The sequence below is a fragment of the Acanthopagrus latus genome, chromosome 20 (assembly GCF_904848185.1).
Source record: "Acanthopagrus latus isolate v.2019 chromosome 20, fAcaLat1.1, whole genome shotgun sequence".
Lineage (NCBI taxonomy): Eukaryota > Metazoa > Chordata > Actinopteri > Spariformes > Sparidae > Acanthopagrus > Acanthopagrus latus.
In genome coordinates this window covers 7,387,024-7,408,124 of record NC_051058.1, presented here as the reverse complement: position 1 = coordinate 7,408,124, position 21,101 = coordinate 7,387,024, and the positions used below count along the sequence as shown (strand labels likewise).

The 21,101-nt window shown below is 41.5% G+C and overlaps 1 protein-coding gene across 6 annotated transcripts; it reads left to right on the top strand.

Annotated features, from left to right (window-relative positions):
* Positions 1-266: 266 nt before the first annotated feature.
* On the top strand, positions 267-20,847 carry kctd17 (potassium channel tetramerization domain containing 17). 6 transcript variants are annotated; one of them, XM_037082254.1, is made up of 7 exons: positions 267-893; positions 11,379-11,487; positions 11,791-11,882; positions 12,750-12,893; positions 14,614-14,739; positions 15,247-15,388; positions 17,123-20,847. In XM_037082254.1, the coding sequence occupies exons 1-6, from the start codon at positions 534-536 to the stop codon at positions 15,346-15,348; spliced, it is 933 nt and encodes a 310-aa protein (XP_036938149.1). In that variant the 5' UTR covers positions 267-533; the 3' UTR covers positions 15,349-15,388; positions 17,123-20,847. The 6 variants fall into 6 exon arrangements, with proteins under 6 accessions (XP_036938149.1, XP_036938151.1, XP_036938148.1 ...); XM_037082256.1 differs by having other exon boundaries at positions 287-893; positions 12,750-12,845; XM_037082253.1 differs by having other exon boundaries at positions 288-893; positions 12,747-12,893.
* The last annotated feature ends 254 nt before the right edge of the window (positions 20,848-21,101 follow it).

The window sequence follows — 21,101 nt, the reverse complement described above, 5'->3', positions numbered from 1 at the left end:
AATACACAGCACACTACCAAATGTGTTTTTACCTGTAGGCTCACAATTCAGGTATACTTTTAAGCCATTAACTGGCCTTAATTTCTGCAAATAGTTTGAAACAAATAAGATAAATTGCAACAATATTTTTGTGAAGGATTTGTGTGCACAATTTAGAATGGCCAGTTGGTGACTGATTAATTATTAACAGGGGGCATTGACCTATATATATTGACCTATGTTGTTTTATTAACTAGTGACTGTTTTGGCTCTTTCTAACTTAAACCTAATTCAGATAAAAGTTCAATGAGTGAGGAAGACTATTACGTGGGTTGGCATTGATAGTGAGAGTAGAGCTTTATTTTGAAAGTACCTCTCGGGTGCACTATGTCTAATTTCCGGAGTTCGGATCCTGAGATTTGAGCGGGTTGGGGCGGGGCTTAGTCGGTCTGTCGTCTGGTTGGTTGATAAGGGAGAGAAAGAGCCGAGGCGACAGCGGACACGGACGGACGCCCCTCGCTCGTCTTCACTTCGTGTCTAACGCCTGTTTCCAAATGGCAACGACGGCGGACGAGCAGCTCGAACCGGCGGACGTCGCTGCTCCGTCGCCGCGCCACGGCTGCCACCGAAACAGCAACAGCAATAACAACAACAATAATAACAACAACAACAAAGACAACGAGGCGGGGGAGAGCGCGACCTCCGCCACGGCCACCGCGACGGAACCGGGCGGGACGGCGCCGCAGAGCATCGGTAACGGCTCGGTCATCAACCCTACCGGGGGGAGCAACGGGAAGTGGGTCCGGCTGAACGTCGGCGGCACGGTGTTCCTCACGACGCGGCAGACCCTCCTCAAGGAGCAAACTTCGTTCCTGTACCGGCTGTGCCAGCAGCAGGACCTGCACTCAGACACGGTGAGTCCCCCCTCAGGACACGCTCATCAACCCCAGACACTTCATAAGAAACTAAAATGTATTATTACTTTGTAATAACTGGGGCCAAGCATGTGTTGTAATAATGTGTCATTGACCTTATACAGCACTGACCTCTGTGGTGCTTTAATATTCATACACTAAAGTCTACTTAGTTATTTTGTGTCTCAGTGGGCTAATCTTGTATATTCTTAAACACACACGTCAGAGCTAACCCGTAACGTCACCCTCTGTAAGTACATGTCCAAAGAAAGCTGTCGAAAACCCACTTAAACATTTTATAACATTCCTGTGGTGACTCATAGTCGCAGTCGATAGTGAGTTTTACATTCGTGTGTATTACACCAAGTGATAATGTCGCTATTCCCTGACAAGTGGCTAAGGTTTGGCTTGTTAAACATTTGTTTTATTTCCGGCAGAGTATATCACCCTGAATCATTTTGATATGCTCTGCTGTGGTAGGAGAGGTGCATTTTCTCTAACCTGACACAAGAGATTGGCAAAAATATGTGTGCAGGTCTTGGCAAGAATGAGAAGCCCATTTGCAGTTGTGCACTGTGATGTTTTATCTCCTAAGAAATCACAGAAGTCTTAAAGGGAACCACCTAACTATATTATACTATGACGGTGTTATCTGTATGCAATTCCCAGAACCTATTACTTAAATTCTCTTCTGGTCCGGAAACACAGCTCCAGAGTAGGCGTAGAGTTGCCTAATCACCAGCTGATATACTGTACATGTGCAGCAAGAAGCTCTCCCACTCTCTGTTTCTCCTCTGTATGTATGTGTGTGTGTGTGTGTGTGTGTGTGTGTGTGTGTGTGTGTGTGTGTCTCTCAGCATCATTATGTGCTGTGAATGTAGCTTGGGTCAGATGGATGAACACGTGCCTCCTCTTCTGCAGGGAGCTGCACAGTCAGTAGCTGTACAGCTGGCATCTTATGGAGAGAGAGAGAGATGTATTGTGCGTCTCCCAGTCACATGCAGACTGAGCACAGTCGAGGAGCTGGCAAGGCTCATGAATAATGCAGATTTCTATTATCATCCAGCCTTTGATATGCATGTGTCTGACAGTGAGGGAAAGGGGAGTCTGCTGTAAGCTGACATTTTTTTGTACTGTCAGGTAACAACCTCTTACTGGAAGATGTGCTGTGTTTAGCAATTGTGAGCATATCAGCGATAGGATGGGGTTATGGGGTAACTCAATTTGGAAATGGAACTGTACGGCTCTTATAAGATTGCATAGTACAGGACTGATAGATTTGTTTTATGTGATCATTGGTAAAGCAAAGTAAAACATCTGAGGACATCACAATCTGCTATGGAAATTTGGGGTTGGCAGTATGTAGCACAGCTAACTAAAACTACTACCTACAACTGTTCTAGTAAGCAACTGTTATCTGTCAGTGGTGATATGACAAAAAATATAATCAAAAACTTGTCCTAGTTTTACAGTTCTCAAATCTTTTAGATGTAGAGATCTGAGTAAAATGTGCAAACTTATATAATATAAACATTTGGCTGTACAAACATCTGCCTTAAAAAAACAATAGAAGTTAGCTTGCCATGTAAATTTACTAAGGTAATAAAAAAAAAAACATTGGATAACAACAAAGGTACCTTCAGTAGGGCAGCAAACATCTCATGTGTTTACACAACCTGGCCAAAAAAGTGGATCACATCAGTCCTGGCATATTTGAGTACAACTATGAAATAAAATAAAGTAATATTGATCATGCAGTGTTTCCCACACATGAATTTTGTTGTGGTGGTACACCACAATATCTACATTATATTACATATTTCTGATGCTGTACTTTCTATTGTCACACACTCAAGACAGCCCACTCGTCAGTGAGGAGCATGATGTTTTTGTTCTCCAATACAGTTGATGTGAGGTTTTTAATCCATTGGTAAAACCAACGGAGAAGGGGAGGAGCATTTAACACTGTTTGCTTGTCCAGAACTTCCTCTGCAAAGAAAGCAATACTATGTTCCTGCAGTAGCGATGGCTGCACTTTCAGGACAGCATCATTGTCTGTGATCCTCACAACCCCTGTAAAATGAGTCATCATACTGTCAGAAAATCTAGAAGAGCCGCCTGATTAAATTATTTTATCTGCATTCAAGTTAGCCGGCTCAGCCCCCGGTGTTTGTTTTTGCCAGGTGATAGGCTGTGAGATCTGTCTGTATCAAGTAAAAATGTACAAAATTGACGTAAATTAAAGCACTTCACATTTTCAGAAAAAAATCTCATGCTGTGAAACAGTCCTGCTCATTGATTAACAACATCACCCATGCCCAGAGATACTAACCCGCAGTACAAACTGATGACAGGCTGTCTAACTGACTAATTTATATCATCTTACAGTATACATCATCATGTGCTGATCCTAATCAGCTCATCTTTAGCGTCAACACCATGTGCTTTAGATGTTATCCAGCGGTGGGTTTCACATTTTGTCACATGGTTTGCAGAGGACAAACCTCAGTAGACGAACAGGTTACTAAGCCAAAAACATCCACCAAAATGAGAGTTGGAAGGCTTTTCACCCGGCAGCAGCAATGACTGTTCCCCTGCTGCACCACTGGGCTCTGTGGAAAGAATATTCCCATGTGACCTTCAGCTGTGACCTGTCAGTAGCTCCCTCAGCGCCGCCTTAAGACATACAGTTGCACACCAAATCTCTCTCTCCATCTCTCTCTCTCTCTCTCTTGCACATGCACAAACACACCTACATCTCTTTCCTTCCCCCCTTACCGCTCTTTCCATCCCCGTCATCATTGTCCTGTCCTTTCCTTATCCTCGCTCTCAGCAGCTGACTCACTGCGAGCGCTTATCGCACGTTTGTCCTTTCTCGTCTGCGTCTTTTACTTCTGCTCTTCATCACAATCTCTTGCCTCTCCAGAGACACGACAGAGGGACTTCATTTTAGTGTTTTGGTTTTCTGGCTCCATCACACTTCTGTCCTCCTAAATATATGAATTGAGCTGTGGGCGGGGGACTGAATCCCTGGAATGTAACCTATGTATGGACAATTTATATATTAATAGATGGGGCACTGTAAAAAGACTAAATGTGAGTATTTCCCTACCAGAGAGAGACACGTTTCAGGTAGTTATATGAGGCTTTTCAGTTGATCCTATAGATGTGTATCGTCTTGTGTATCATCTGTTGTCAGGTCTCAGGTTCCTTTGTGGTACAATTTTAAAAATCAAGAACATGTTTTTTCTGGAGGATTGTATTAAGCAAAAGTATGTATGAAGCCAAGGTCATCATTTGTGTATAGAGCTGCAGTCCAGTGGCCAAAGGAAACTTTAATGTAGTTTGACTAGATAATCACTACACTGCTAATGAATTCTTATGTAAATTATGAGAGCCGTTACAGTATATATGTTAAATTGCAAGGATAAAAGTTTTTAATATTTGTCATCAGTAGTTTTTCTCTAGAATGCATCAGGATAAATAGGAACCATGTTCCTTTGAGTCGGTAATACCCACTGATATTACCAGCTGTGAATGCACACACGCATGATTAATACAACAGATTGGATGCACAGTTAGCCAGGGAAAAAAAATCTGTCTCACTCGTGGAATTATCATTTTCCGACAAAGATACAACTTCATCTGTCTGCAGGTTCAGTTACTGTAATTCTGCTTTTTAAACCTCCCAAGTTCTGCAAACACATTAAAGTTGATATTGCAGATTAGTTGACTGCAAAAATCATACCATTACAGCATCGGTACCCATCTTCCAGGCATCAGAAATACCATTATCATTTTTTGTTTTGTGTATCTGCATAAAGGGTCTACAATTAGCATTTCATTGTACAGTCCTGTGTTGTATAATGATAAACAAATGAGCCTCCTTGTATCTTGTTAGCTGCCTGCATAACAATAATTGTTCAAGTCTGGCACATCACTCCACAGATGATGTTGCACAGGATTTCTCTCAGTGTTTTATGGCAGACCTAGCCTGAAATAAAGACCACATCCTCTAACCTCATAAAATTATGAATAGACTTTTATGGAAGAAAACATAAACCCTCTGGGAAAAAGAGCTATTGTTGCTTTTGTTTAGGCTGTCAACTACGAACTAAAAGGATCAATAGATGCGCCAGGATCTGGGTGGCTCTCCACTGAATACATTTAATGCACTGCATCAAATCTGGTCAGGAAATTAGACACTGGCATAGTGTTAACTGCATACAGGGTGGCATACTGTCTTTCCCACCAGGCTGAAACCAGCCTCTGCTTGGATTACTTAGCACACAGAGCAAACTGAAGCTGAATCACAGAGCAGCAGTCCAGCCTGTGTGCTTTTCATCTCTCACTCGGGAGAGAAGCTGACTTTATCCGTGCTGGAGTCCCCCTCTAATCCGCTGACCTTAGTATGTTTCTGCTCAGGGGTTCTTGGCTGTTTTTAAAACCCACGTGCACACACACACAGAGAGACTGTCTGGCTGTGTGTGGCTGTTTTGATAAGATTAGAGCGCCTCATATGCCCTGCCCCCGCACCAAACCCAACCCAGGGCTATCTGCCGTTAATACAACCCAAGCCGACCTGACGCTCTCCCAAGCCAATTATATGGTGTAGCTAAGATTCAGCTTTGATGATGATGCTAAGTGATGCTAGGTGAACAGGTAAGGCGGCCTGCTGCGGACTATAATAATCTCATAATCTCATTACTACAGATTTATGATTATCAATGGCTTAGTCATAATACATACCAAGGGGATCATACTGGTGAGTTCTGATGGTTTGAATGTTGTTAATTCAGCCATCCGTACAAATATTCAGGTGTTCTCTTCGGTTAAACTCTGTGGGAGTCCCACCTCACAGTGGATTCCAGCACATGCCTGGACTCGCTTTATCATTTTATCTGTGCTCCAAGATGGCTAATGGGACGCTAATGCTTGAGCCAATGTTTTCAATTGAAAAAACAGTACATAGTTGTGTGGACTTGTTCCTTTTCAACTATCAGGATATACAAATTAGAGTTGGGCCACATAGTAAGAGCATGTTTTGTATGCAGCAGGGGTTGGAATTTGCAAACCAATGGTAGTGTTATCAATTCAGATCAAAGTAATGCAGGTTTCATCTGAGAGAATTGCAGCAGTTACATCTTTTTTTAAACGTGTGGAAGCCCCCAATATATTCTCATATCTAGATTTAACATTTAGTTTGCAGAATAACATTTACAAGACTTTTGAAGAACTGTTTTGATTTTTGAACTGTTTTGACTATTTTGACTTTTGAAGAATTGTGGGGGTTTTTTGTGAGAGAAATTATGATCTTAATCAACAAGGCTGTTTCATTCATATGGCAAGGAGTGGAAGTACATGAAATCACATGTGTGCATCCTTGTAGAGCTGCCATGATGCCTCCTTTCATCGAACATCACTCCTACACTGACATGTTGGTGGTTCAGCCGGACCATCTGTGATGCCGGGGACGGTTAAATAAGGCTGAGCCCTAATTAGCAATCACACTCATGTCTAGATTTTATGTTCCACAACTCTTGTCCCTGTTAAGATCAGAACTACATGAACAGCCTGCCCATATGTGTGTTTTCACCATCTCGCTGAGGCAGGGTGGGCATCTACGTAACAATGTATATATGTTATAGTCACAATGCAAAGGCTGCCATGTAAGAAGCGAAATAGTACCCACCAAGGTTCTGTATAGAAGTAAACACAACACAACGTAAGCCTGGCTTCTTTATAGCTCATTATTAAGTCTCAACCGTTAAATCCATCTGATGCATAAGTTAATTAATTAAGGTTTAAAGCAACACACACTGTGGCAGACACTGTGATGCTTTATCTAGTGCTGCACACAATAATGGGATTAAAAACAACCATGCACCTTTTGTCCAGGGTTGCCATGCCAGGACTTTACAGTTAGTGTAAGACATGCCTGGATTAATCAATGAGTGTTGATTGAATGAGACTGATGAGTAGGTGTCCAGTTCAGTCAGCCATAAAATTGAACGAATGCCCTAGTTATAGCCTTATGCTAGGGCTATGCTCTCTATGACCTGCCTCTAGAGTCATACAGTATTTCCAAATGAATCTTCAGAAGTTACACAGAGCATACACACCGGTAGTGTTTTAGAAAATGTCACAATGGATAAATGTTTTACAATGGTATATTTTTTTTTTCAGTGTCCTTCATTGCTAATGTTTACACATGCTCAAGCAAGCAGCAGAACGCAGCAGGCGTGCATGTGTGTGTTTGCATGTGTGTGTGTGTGTTTTGCGAAGTGAACAGGGCTTTTGTTTGGCTTTTGGTGATACTGCAGCCTGTGGGATTTATTTACCTCTACAGGGAGATGTTGTGGAGACGCATCCTATGTCCCTGAACAAATGTTCTGTAAACCATTAACTCACCAACTAGTGTCCCTGTCTTCTCAACAACTGATATTGTCTCGTGAGCAAGTTGGTGTACTGTTGCTGCAAATGGGTCTGTCATAACAGATAACTATTAATTATGTGTGTGTGTTTGTGAGGGAGAGAGAGAAACCTCTGACACATTGAGGAAGCTTTTTGCCAGTGTTGTCATGCCCGCACTGTCAAGTCAAGTCACGTTGATGAGGCGTCGGTCTGTCCTCCACTGCAGCTACTCCACTCGTTTAGAACGCTGTGTGTGTGTGTGTGTGTGCTCTCTGCTGCAGCCACAGCCCTTCTATGCTCTAATCACTGTGATTTTATGTGCAGACACACTCTCCACAAGCTGCCTGTCGGTCCTCGTATTCCATCCTTCTATCCCTTATGTCTATCTGTCCCTCTGTCACACACAGATTACTCAAACAAACACACGCAAACCCCATGTGTCTTCATCTTCCGTCTCTATGGCAGTGTCCCTCTATGCTTCTTTGTGTTCTATATTTGCAAATACGTCTACCCTTAATTTTTAATTGGAGGATACATGTCGTACAATTTCTCCTAAGATATTTGTCTTCCTGCCACATTTCTCTATCTTTTTCCCCCACTTATCCATCCCGCATCCTGCAGGCTGTTTTACAGTTTGAATCTGTCCACATAGGTTTCCTTGTTCCCTTGCATTCGTTTCATTGGGTACGACTCATCATAAGCTCCTGTCATGCTACGCCAGCAAAAATTGGTTGGACTTGGAAGAGATGAGTGTCAGGGACAAAGTGATAGTCCTCATGTAAATTGGCTTGGCAACACAGTAGTTACCATTCAAAAATGTCTTCTCGCTCCTAGCAGAACAGGCCTATTCATCTGACTGACTGTGTATTTCCTCTACTTATGCCAAACTAGCTATTTAAGTAGCCCAGTTAGCTGTTACACAGTTACATGTTTGAGTTACTAGGTTTAAATATGTTGTAGTAACATAATGTAACGTTATAACTATGGAAGAACTATTATGTGTAATCTCATTGCAATTACTGTGTGATGGATAAATCTCTACTTAGTTAACACTGAAGTGATAATTAGGCTTATTTCCAGATTGCACATCTGCATTGTATTACGGATGCAACACAACCACTAGTTTGTAGTTCCACCAGCTGATCGGCGGCACGTTTCAATAATGTCCTGGAAGCAACTCTGCTCTGGAGAGACCATGCAGCATTTCTATTTTTGGCGGAAATTGACAGCAGCCATTTGGGGTGTATGGGGCACACCGGGCTGGGCAGGAATTCAGACAGCAAAATAGAGCAGGGCTGCCCTAAGTGGGGCCCTCAAGCCAAAGTTGACCCACCATAAGGTTTAATTTGCATGCCAAAAGTTGTTAAAGTTAAAGCAATGTTAATGCTTTTCAATGTTTTGTGAGGTAAAAATATTTATAATCCCTATTTTTCTCAATTTGTGCCTGGCGGACACTTTGGGCAGGAAGCCAGTCCTCAAAGGGACATCGGGGTTCTAGCACTATTTTACTTCTTAATAAAACAATACAGTAAAATAGGTGGTTGCGTTTGGACTGTGGCCCACCATTAAGTTTCAGTACTGAACCTCCAAGGAAAAAAGTAACCCGAACCCTGGCATAGAGCATCCCTTCAATTTTCATAATAAAACGTCCAGTGCAGACTCATGGTCTGCACAACAAAATACGAAATAATAACAAAAAGTGTAAAGCTGCCAATAGTGAATATTTTTTCTTCATTAAAATAAGTAATGAACAGCTCTTTATTCTATTGGTAATCACTGTTTTAGTGTTTGGAACAAAACAGTGCTGCTTATGTGAGATTGCAGAGACGCACCCAGTGGATTCAAGCCATAAGTTTAAACTTATAAGAGAGCTGATGTAACCACCTCCAGCTCTACAAGATGGGAATAGAGGGACGACTCTGGTGTTGATGTTTGTATAGGTGGATTTTCTACCATCACATCTCAGAGCCTCACGGGTGTAGCTGTCACGATGATATTGGTAATATTTGCAGTAGATCTGCTGCATCCACCTCCCACCTGCTGGATTTCTGCTGTTTAAAGCACAGGTATGCTCTCAGACTCTTGAAGCAAAAACATTAGCAGAGAGCCTAGGGTAGAATAAGCTTCTTCAAAGGGCTGGACCAGAGTGACCTGAAAGCCTCTACATCCATACAGGAAGAGAAGTAGAAGTAAACTGGCTGTAAGCCAGCACATTTGTTTACTGTCCAGTTGGACAACTGTATCCAGCTCAAATCGATGATCTGGAACTCTCAGGTGGAGGATAGGAAATGATTATATTGCAGGTTGAAATGAACATCAGGATTTGTACAAACAACCTGAAAGTCTGGTTAAGCCCCTTGATTATTTAAAAGGAGCACTAAATCCTAATTGGTTCTACCTTCAGCAGCCAAAACAGGACCATGAATGTCAGATACATTACAACATTTATTCATTTATTTATTTATTTTTTAAACCAATGAAGACATTTAAGTCTCTTTGGCCAGGGTGGACTAAAATAATAGAAGCTATCAAATAATAGAACATTTGCTGTTTGGTTGAGTGATGCTGTGTGTATGAGTAAGGACCCGCTAATAAAAGGGATAAGATGCGCCTGCCGCTGCTGGAGGCTAAGGTTATCCATTGCTACTTCAGCACACAGCCATTTAAAAAGAAAAATCAGTCATGTGAATAAAGCAGGTTCTTATAAAGCTGAACATCTCCTTCTCATTCTTTCACTAAATCAGTCTTTCCCCCATATACCCAGACCCAAAAGCTGTACACGGTTACGGTTTGGTCGCCCAGTCATAATTGATGGAAGTGTAAAAGACTTCTGTTAGCAGAAATCATGTAACTTTCCTGAATTTTTAGGTCTGTTCTATTTTTAGACATGTAGTTGGTGTGGACTGATGAAAGTGTTCTTTGAATTCTGGGAGTCCTGCATGTCCTGTATGTTTCTCTGATACAGAGATCATTGAACCGTGTGTTAATTTAACTCCCTCTTTTACACAATTCCAAACAAATCGTCTCCTTTTCCCACTTTATATCCCTTTGCTTGGGTAAGAGCAAGACTAGTGGCTCTTTTGTTAATTCAACGCTAAAAGGGGGCTCCGCTTCAAGCGACCATCACGAGGAAGAAAGGGGGAGGATGTGTGTGTGTGTGTGTGTGTGTGTGTGTGTGTGTGTGTGTGCGCGCGTGTGCGTGCGTGTTGGAGGGGCAATAAGCATGACATAACAGGCAGGCTTGGCAGAAGTAGCCTGGAGGTGGACGAGAAGCAGGCTGTCGCCGCACGTGTGATAACATAACAAAATCACCAACAACTACTCTGGAGTGCCAGGAAGCAGTGACTTCTGGTTCCAGCTGCAAAAAACAGCTGCTCTGGCCGAACGGTCTTTAGGGGAAAAAGCAGTGCTTTGTTTGAAACAGGAAGCAACAGAGTTTTTATGGAAATTTTTGGGAACCGCAGAACTTTTATGATGAAGGCTGCAAAGTTATTCTTTAAACGTACTACCGGGAGTTGCATATGTTTTTGACACAGAAATATAGCAAAATATTTGTAAGTAGGTTTCCTTCTCAAGAACAGTAAAGCATCACTTCATTCTAACATCAGTATAACCTTCACTTAAGGAGGCTTTTATTTTGTAGACCTCTGAAATGCATCTTGCATACTTGCATATTTCTGGGCAGCCAGTACTGCATACAGCACATGAAAAGATCCAACCAGGATGTTTTTCTCCAGCTTGTGGACTTTTGTGTCTAAAAGTAGTCCATATATGACAGAAGAGCTCCACTGCTTGAGGGAGCGACAAAAATGAGTATATCTATATTTAAATACATACACGTGAAGTAATACATTGAATAAGACATGACTACAAAGAAGTTTTCTGAAGCACTGTAACAAGTGACAACTGAAACAGCTTATAATCTAATAATATTGAGCTCAGTATCACCCTAGTTCAGACACAAGAAAAACGTATTAACAAATTACTGTAGTTAAATGAGGTAGATTATGTGATAATGGTATAATGGACCGTGTTTTTTCTGCCTGTCTCTCTGATCTCCCTCTGTAATAGGATGAGACGGGTGCCTATGTGATTGACAGAGATCCTACCTACTTTGGTCCCATCCTCAACTACTTGCGGCATGGAAAACTGGTCTACAACAAGGAGCTGGCTGAAGAAGGTCTTTGACACACTGTTAACTCTACACAGATGGGTCCTGGATGCATGACTTTGTTTAATTTGTAAAACAGATGGAATGAAGGAAAAAAATGTCCTAGGATATACAATCTTTCTAGTTAAGGAAACAGATCAGATCAGATCAATCAGGTGAGGTAGTATGGAGGCACGCTCCATACTACCACATTTTGGAGTTGTCGATGAAGGGGCTGTTGAGGCAATGGGGTCTGTCGGTCTCTTACTATTGGGAACCAGTTTGCAACAGTCCACACGCAGGAGCTGAATCGTGTGTTTCTTTTGTTTCAAGGCGTCCTGGAGGAGGCTGAGTTTTACAACATCACCCCACTGATCAAACTGATCAAGGAGAGGATCGTGGAGCGGGACTCCAAAGCTACGCAGGTATACACAGAACTGTGTTTTTATGATGAAGGAGTTTTCTGCCACACTCTGCTACAGTGGCCTTTAAAAGTCAAACACAGATCATATCAGTCACTGCAGACATTTTTATTAGACTATTAAATACAATATATCGCGTCCTTACTATGTTAATGTTAAAGATATACAGATTGGTTTGCTTCAAGTAAGATTAATCTTCCAAAAACATTACCATTCTGTTTTATCCAGCAGTAATATCTGCTGCACTACATATTTCAACCATCATAGTTGTGATGTAAGTGCAATGCTATTCAGTCAGTAGCCAGTCAGTTTCTCTTTGTGAGTGATTTCACCCTCCTGTGCTCCTCTGAAAAGAGCACTGCTGTACAGGCTTCTCTCTCCTTTCTTTTCCCTTCTCAGGATGGTTGCACTCACTCTTACATAATCCCGCTGCCCTCCCAAACATACACCCACTTTCACTGCGTTGTGCTGTGTTTTACTGGACTCACTGCTCGTGTTTGCCTGGGGTTAAATATTGTGGCGACATATGAAAGTAGAAGCACTGGCTTTGTAGCTATCCCACAACTACATTATTTATGTATCTTGATTGCTGTTTACCGCCTTCACGTCATGCTGCAAAGATTTGGTCAAGGCAGGTAAATATGAACTAAAAATGACTGAGGATCAGCTTTGGATAGGTTCATTGACCAAAGGTCATTGTGTTTTTGACCACTTAAAGCTAAGCAACCTAAAATAAAACTGCAGAATATAAGCATTCCTGTAGCTTTGTTGATTTTACAATTAAGTTGTCTTGAAAGTTGAATGTTCCTTACTTTTGGTCCATCTTTCGATCCTGTCTCTTCAAAGCCCTCTCTTGTCTTTCCCCAGCAGGTGCCCCCCAAGCATGTCTACCGAGTGTTGCAATGCCAGGAGGAGGAGTTGACCCAGATGGTCTCCACGATGTCGGACGGCTGGAAGTTTGAGCAGGTCAGCGTGCGCGCCTGCAGAAAGCCCCGCACCGGACTGCTCTGGACTGTGGGTTGGACTCACGCTGCTGCTGACCCTTTAATCTTGACCCTTGGCCTGACCCCTTGGCCCTAACCTGAGCCCTGCTATCTGCACTCCCAAAATGATTTTAGGACTCCCAGAATGCCTTTGTTTGCTTTAATGATCTAACGTAGAAATAGTCTAGTGAGTCCATATATTCTTTTACAGATAAGTCAAGAAGTCTGATTTTAAGAATTCTTCATTAGACCTCAAATTCAAAAAGATATCATACTTTCAAAGATGCAGCAGATCCTAATATTCAATATCTTTTAACCGTCAGCCTCTTACCCAGATATACCAACCCAGGGTACCAGCTGCAGCCTGGGGTAGTCACTGTCCTTGTTAAAGAGGTTGGTCTACAGCTGTTTGAGAAATGCGTTGGAGAAATATTCTGTATGTTTATAAAAGTCAAAAACAATAAAATGTCACTTTGAGATAGATACTATAGATACTCTACTACAGATGGCAGGACTTAATAGCACAAACAGTGTTTGCAAATTGTAAGCAACAAAACCGAACACAACACCGAATAATTAGTAAATTTATGCGTCTGTTGTGGATTAATAAAATATTGAATGTCTGAGTTAAATGAGCTGATGCCCTTAACTATTAAAGTGATATTTTTATGCAAACATGCAAGAATAAAGTTTTGACGTAATGACGCCTGAGTTGTCTGTTGCAGGGATATCTGCTGAAGTTAGCATGCTAACCAGCTAGCCCCAGCCCATCCTGCTCCAGAGCTCCTGGTCTAGCAATGTAAAAACCTACACTCCCATGATGCCCCGAGCTCCTAATCTGGACTGCTAGCTGCACAGCTAACTGAGCTAACTAGTTAACATAAGCTACAGTTAGCAGCAATTAGCGGTTACTCTGGTGATATGCTGCCCTCTAGCTCTTTTGATTATGAAATCAAAAGGTGGCAAATTCTTACTTACTGTACTGCTCTGGGAAATATGCTGGATAATTTTTATCTTCTTCTAAAAATGTATTGACCAAAGTTTTTATCAGATGACTGAGAAAAAATATCTATGAGTTGTTGCCTACTTTAGACTTTTAACTGTGGGATTAGAAATGTTCAGAACGCTGTAGCTGCAGATCAGTATTTACTCTCACACTATCAACATCCCCACTGCAGCACTGCCCACAGTGTGAACACATAGTACAAATAAGCACAGCGATATTGTGATATTTCAAGTCGGTATGAAGACAGTAGTAGGGAAAATCTTTCAGTGTTAACGGTATCTTTTAAGGTATTGACCTGGCCTCCTAAGTTGAGAGCTTTAGTTTGTTGAGGCCTTCTCCAATAGGGAAACTCAGACCTTCAACTCAAAGCCTCGTGGAGTCTTAGTAGGTCATCCTGCCCACACTGTAGCCTAGAAGCCACATTCAGACCCTCCTTTCCCCTGCTTTGGCACTAAGCTCCACTGCATGTTGCACAGCTATAATTTGCACAGTTTCCTGCAGAAGCTGACCCACAAGTGAAAGATGCTTCTTGTTGAGTCCACTGCAGAGTGTGTAACAGCAAGCTGCTTCCCCTCACAGTGCATGAGAAGACTCTTTCCTTGCTGTAGTTTGGGATCTCGGCTCTCTCAGTTGCTTTCTCTCTCCTGCTTTGTGTTTTCTCTAATTCTTCCTGACACTCACTCTGTCTCTCTGTCCCTCCCCCCTCTGTATATCTTTTGGTGTCTGTGTCCCCGTCTTTTTCTAGATGGTGAACATCGGCTCGTCGTACAGCTACGGAACAGAGGACCAAGCTGAGTTTCTGTGTGTCGTGTCCAAGGAGCTGCACACTCCTGGATCCGGGCTGGGTACGGAGCAGAGCCACAAAACCAAGGTGAATCGCACGAATACACACAAGTGTATGTTTGAAGACTCACTGTAGGAGCAGGCTGCCAAGGCTGTGTGTCCATGTGTGGCCCTGTCCTTGTGTGTATTTCTGTTTTGTTGCGGTGCGTATGAAAGAGAAGGGGGGCATCTCCTCTTGTTGAGGCGGAAACGAGTGTGCTTTGATCCTGCACTCCTCACTGAAAAGCTCCAAATGTCACTCGCCTCAAAATGTCATTCAAAAAATCATTCACTCATCGTTCACACAGCTCTCCCTCTCTTTCCTGCTATTATCGATCTCTCACTTTGTCTCCCTGTCTATCTCTCACTGTAACACTCTTTTCTCCCTCTTTCACATGGATATATAGATATATATCTGTTCATCTCTATACTTCTCTCAGCTTCTCACTGTCCACTCACTGACACTCATCAGCGTGTTCATTTTTTTGTCGTTTTCTGTCTTGTTTTTTTTTTCTTTCCTTTGTGTTTTCCCCTCCGTCCTTCGTGCCGAATGAAGCCGGCGGAGATGCAGGAGGAGGAAGCCGCGAAGGAGGAGGAGGAGGAGGAGGAGGAGGAGGGAGGGAGAGATACCACACCAAATGAGTGGCTTAGAGAATGAGGGAGTCATGTTTCTTTGTTCCCAAGAGAAGCGGGAATGGGTGAGGAACTGTGCGATAGATGTGCTAGTGGGTAGACCTGGTAGATCTTAGTGTGTGTGTGTGTATATGTGTGTGATGTCTACAGAAATGCGGGGTATTTCACGGCACAGCATTGAGTCTGACCTCTAAGCTGTCCTGGGTTTCAAGTCAACCCTGCACTCACTGACCACTGCGATTAAAAGACAAATGCAAATAGCAGTGAAACACTGAATACACTGACATTTTCAGTTGCAGATTCAGTATTGCCTGTGGCTACAATACTCAAGATTTTGTCATCTATGCCAGTAAAATTAGTTGGTATAAGACTAAGTACTCTGTGACCCAGAGTGCTGCTTTTATTTTGAAAAGCCGATACAGGCAGAGGGGGTAGCATAGATGTACGAGGTATTTTACAGCAACAGCTTGACTTTTTCCTGGTGGCTTTTTACTTCAGAGTTAGTCAAATTCAAATAATGTCGGTCGTTTCTTATTAAGCTCCAATGTTTATTTCGTTTTGTCACAATTTTTCTGCATTTGGACGACACTTTTTGCTACTCTGCATGGCACGGGTGCAGGCAGTAAATTTGTGTGAACACAAAGACAAACAAGATAAAACAAAAAATATAGACATTCCATATAGTAATTTTATATAAAGTTCTTATTAAATTCTCATTAAATGTACAGAAAACTATTATTTTAAATATTGTAAAATATATCATTATCTGGATATATATTGGTATGTTACAATACTCAATAGTATTTCATAGTTTTTTTTTTAAAAAAGTCTTAATTTGAACATTTTATATCTAATATTGAGATTTCTCTACTCTTCATCTTGATGTGACAGTTTTAAAACACTACAAAAAATACGAACACTGATGTTGAATTATCGCTCGGCTCTACTGAACGCATGAAAGAAGAGGAAGAAAAAAAAATCTCATCATTAATTCAGTTGCACCCCTCCAGTCCTGCTGCTGTTTACTGATGACCTCGACTAATGAACCAGGCCGACCTGGAACAAACCACATCTGTTTGAAAAAGCTGCAATAACATAACTTATTTTTAGCTGGGAGTAGATCATTTTTTAGCATTTCCCTACAAACTGAGGATGCGCTGTGCTACAAAGTTGGTAAATATGATTCTATTAAGTCTCGTCCTCCTGCTGAAAATGTGACCTCCGTCCCTCATTTGATCAAACGATTGGCATGCGTGATGATTTTTCGCTAATAGGCAGCTGGATGAAAATGTCACTTTCTCCTGCTGTTTGTCATAATGATCCGAACCATGTGTATAAACACGGACAAGCTCACTGTGGTCTATCAGTGACCCGACACAGTGTTGCAGATATCGATCGGGCACCGTGTCTCTATAGGCTCTCATTACCAATGCTGTGACATGAAATATCTCTGACCTTTCAGTGCAGCAGTAGTGTTAGATGTCCTTCCCAGTCTGTGCACATACTGTATATACAGCCTCAATGTAGAGTCACACACAGTTACACCACCACATAATGGACACAGATTGAGTACATTTCAAAGGGGCACACATTCTAAGACATCTAATGTGATTAAGACATGGCTGTGTATGTTTTTGTAATTTTTTCCAGCCATTATGCATGTCAGTAAAGTCATTCTGTCACCATTTTCACCATCATCACCATCATCACAGCCAAATCATAGCATAGGTTGTATAGAATCTGTATAAATTCAATTTCTATGGATCTGCTAATATCTGTTTTTTTCTTTAATTTCACAGCTTTTCCAGATCCACGGGTCCCGGATGTAGAAATCACAAGAGTTTGTTATTTTTAAGCTTATTATGATATTCTGTACATGGTGTATGTGTGTGTTGCGTCAATGGACAGTCATCCAAACAGATCTGTAGCATTCCTATCAGTTCATTGACAAAATGCCAGTTAGAAAGATAACCAAATGACCAAAAAGGAAAAAAAAAGAAAAACTAAATCTCCCAGTCAGTCGCAGCAATATCTTTGAAAGTATTTTTCAGTTAAACTAATTGTATTAGTGGAATTTGTTGGTGTGAGCAAATGTTACATTGCCAAGGGAAGTAGTGGACCTTAGTAAATTATAACCAAAGATCCAGATTAAAGCTGGCTGATCCAAGGTGCTCAACCAAATCCTGACGGAGAACTGCCTGAAGAAAACTGACATTGTTGACAGCTGTTACTGTGTCACTATGGTCTGATGAACGGTGTATAAAGATCAAATGACATTGGTGTTGTGGAGTTTTGGATTACATTTCCTAAACAGATGGCATGGAGGCATTAATCAATTAATCAACCCAAATTATGGATTCAGTTTTCCCCCAGATGTTGTACAATTGGACCAATTTGGTTAAAACATGGACTCTGCAGCCCTCAGTAGTTGAGGCTGGACCTGATCTTGGCACTACATACAAAGCATGGAAGTGCTTGTTAAACCATCTGTTCTGGCCTTATTCAGAGATACGATAGACAGAGATGCCTCATACGCGAGTCAGGACAGTTGGCTTCAAATTAGCAGATGGAAACACGATAGATGAATACAGACAAGGGCATTTTACTGCTTACATTACAATTGTTTCACCCGGCTACAGCAAGACTGTCAGAGACCGAAACAATCACTGTCCAACAGAGCTGAAAGCCAGAGCAGTCAGCGCACTCACACTCTCCACTGACTAGAATATTCACTCACACCCTGCTGTGTGCTGATACACACCTGCATCACCACGTGCCTGGTGCATGCTCAGCAGCAGTGTCATCTCAGTGTGTCTCCCTTGCTGGGATCCAGAGCCAGCTTTTGGCCACAGCTGACAGAGCACTGTTGGTGCGAATTAGGAGAGGATGTAACAGAGAGTCACAGAGAGTGGTAGAGGGTGACACATTAGAGCGAGGCGTTTCTCCGTATTGTAACTGCCATAGTCCCACAAAGTCACTCCGTCACTGTCTTTGATGTTAAAATAGCGCTTAACTCGTTTGGTCAACTCTCACAGTGGGCACCTCTGCCGCAGTGCAGGTGTGTGATTGAACAGAGTTTGAGTTTTGAGAAGCGGGACGTTAGATTACACGTGACTTTTAACCACCTCTATTGGCAACTTGTAGGAACTGCACCACAGATCAAATTTGTATGCCCCTGCACAAGTCTGTGGCACAACCCCTGATAGTAGCTTGTAAAATGGTGTGTAACGACATGAATCCATTATTTTGCTCCCATTCAGCAAATACACCTGCCATGTACACTTGTAAACATCACAGGTGTAGTTCTTGAATGCTGGAATCGCGCAAAATTGAAAAATAACAGGGTGTTCAGTTTTTATCAGCAGGTAATCAAATGTGAGCAGTAGTCCAGTGTCGAGTCACAGCCTATCATAAAACATTTAACTGACAGAAATATAAATTACATTGTAGAATATATGCTAATAGGAAACAGGATGGGTCTCTTTTTAACCATTTCTTGGAGGCATTAATAATAAAAATAATTGAGTTCATCCACCAGCAGTGGAGGCCAAACAATGGTAACAGTTAAAACCTGACAACAAAAGGGGTCAGCGCGTTAGCCCTGTTGACTAATCCATGTTAGATGCACTAGCTAACAGCTGGTTAACACCAATCCAACATTAAGATAAGATGATGAATCATGAGTGGAATAACAGAGCACGGTCTTCTTTGTTTTATAAATGGCTGTTTCCTCTCAAAAAAAGCTGAGCACTCTAGTTTTCAGCTAACGGCACTCAAACAGATGTAAATAGTGCATTTCTTCAGGGTTTTTTGAGATTAAAAAACATTGATATTTAGTTATTCATAATTAACTTGTATTTTTTCCTTTCCTTCAGTGTTTCATAGTTTCTCGTGTAAAAATTCTTGAGTTAAATTTCCCCACCAACAGAAGCTCCTCTCTCCCACAGAGAACACTGCCCATGAAACGCCTCATCAGTAGTCCCGCCTTTAATTCCATGACTTTGTGACATCACACTATGTCACCATGTCACACGGTGACAGTATGAGAAAACCGATGTGTTTCTGAGCATTAAAGCGGTAAAGCCTAATCTAGTAGTAACCCCCAATATAATTATGAAGCTGAAAATGAGCATGTCTCTTTTATATTAGTCATTAAAAACTATTCTGTACTAACTTTAAAAATATGCAGTTCTTCAGCCCGGTCCACCAGAGTGAGTGTACCTCATGCAGAGAGATTATTTGTGCCTCCAAGATGTCTGCAGCCATGTTAGTTGTTGGCTGTCAGCAGCTTATGTCTAGACCCCCTGCTGTTTATCTCCCGTGTAACACTGGCTGACTGGTAAACATACAGTGGGGACACACACAAATACACTTAAACTGTCTTATAAAGGCAAGACGCAGTTAGAGTTACTACGTGAGACAATCGAAAAATTAACACCATGGTTGGCGACTTTTTTTGATAACACTTTGATAATTAAACCTGAAAAAAAACAGGCTGCAAATACAATTCTTGTGTGTGTGTCTGTGTGTGTGCGCACGCGCGTACATGAGATGAAGTGTCTCGTCAATTTTAACTGAAAAATAGAAACTGATATCCTAAACCTTTAAGGTTCTTTGCAATACCTTATTAGCTGGATTAGTAGAATGCAGTAAATGTTGGCGTAGTGATGACACAGTTACCCATCAGGCTTCTGATAATCATACCAGTGATGTTGGCAGGAGGGAGAAGTCTGAAGGAGACGCAGTTATGTTTATTGTGTTGTTACTTCAGCATTTTCTTGTGGCTCTTTTTAAACTTCAATCATTCGGTGCCTTGAGTTCAAGCAGCAAAACTGACATGTCAAAATGGTCATAGGTGTTATTACATGCATTTTTTTAAAATAGCTGTATAAATATTTTAGTCTATGAATGGGTAGTTTACAGTCTCTGAGAGTCCAGGTTTAATTCTGGTGTGGTTTCCTTCCAGTTCATATTTGCTCTGATAACTTTATTTTTCATAGACATTCAAGTCGAGACAGAGAAAGTGTGTATGTGCACAGCATGCAGCTGCATGTGTGAGGTGAAGCTGTCGCTTGTTTGAAGGCTGAAGCTGTTTTGTATAAAATGTCATGCCTTTTTTATTTTTTTGTACGTTCAGTTGTCTAATTTATTCTCGAGGTTTCTTTTTGAATGTTACACGGTGAACAGAATTTGGGATTTGACTTTTTTAGTGTGCGTGTGTGTGGGGAGGGGGTTTAACGTCATCTTTGGGTGACTTTTGCTTTTTTCTACTTGATGACTGGCTTTTATTTTTGACCAACCTGATAATCTTCATGAGTATAAAGATATGTTCATCAGGCATTAGGTCTGTTTAATAAACTTTCATTTACATGTCCAGTTACCTCGTTTGGTTTGCTGGATCCACACTTGATTCTTTTATTTGTACACATTGTTTCTGCTGTACAGTAGAGTTGTTTCTACATAGTATTTGATGTGTAAAAGGTCTATAAAGCAGTCTTCTTTCAATATTCTGTGCAAAAAAAAACCAACAACAAATCTGACAGGCAGCTGTGGATAGAAAAACTATTTTTATCTGATGCTGGAGTTTCTTTCTTCTGCTGTCCATAGAGCCTCAGTGTCTGTATACATTAAGCAAACTGTGTGACACATGCATTGTAACGCCTCAGATGAACCTGCACAGGCTTCGACAAACGCTGTGTTTTGATTTCATTGAACTGTATTTCGTCAGGACCTGAACAACATACAACATTTTCAACGATGTGACAAAAAGGCATGTTT

Excerpts from the sequence above, each read along its gene's own strand:
- kctd17 (XM_037082253.1), top strand. The coding sequence starts at position 534 with ATGGCAACGACGGCGGACGAGCAGCTCGAACCGGCGGACGTCGCTGCT. Across the intron at positions 11,488-11,790 it reads CAAGGAGCTGGCTGAAGAAG|GCGTCCTGGAGGAGGCTGAG; the intron begins GTCTTTGACACA and ends TTTTGTTTCAAG. Across the intron at positions 12,894-14,613 it reads GCACCGGACTGCTCTGGACT|ATGGTGAACATCGGCTCGTC; the intron begins GTGGGTTGGACT and ends GTCTTTTTCTAG.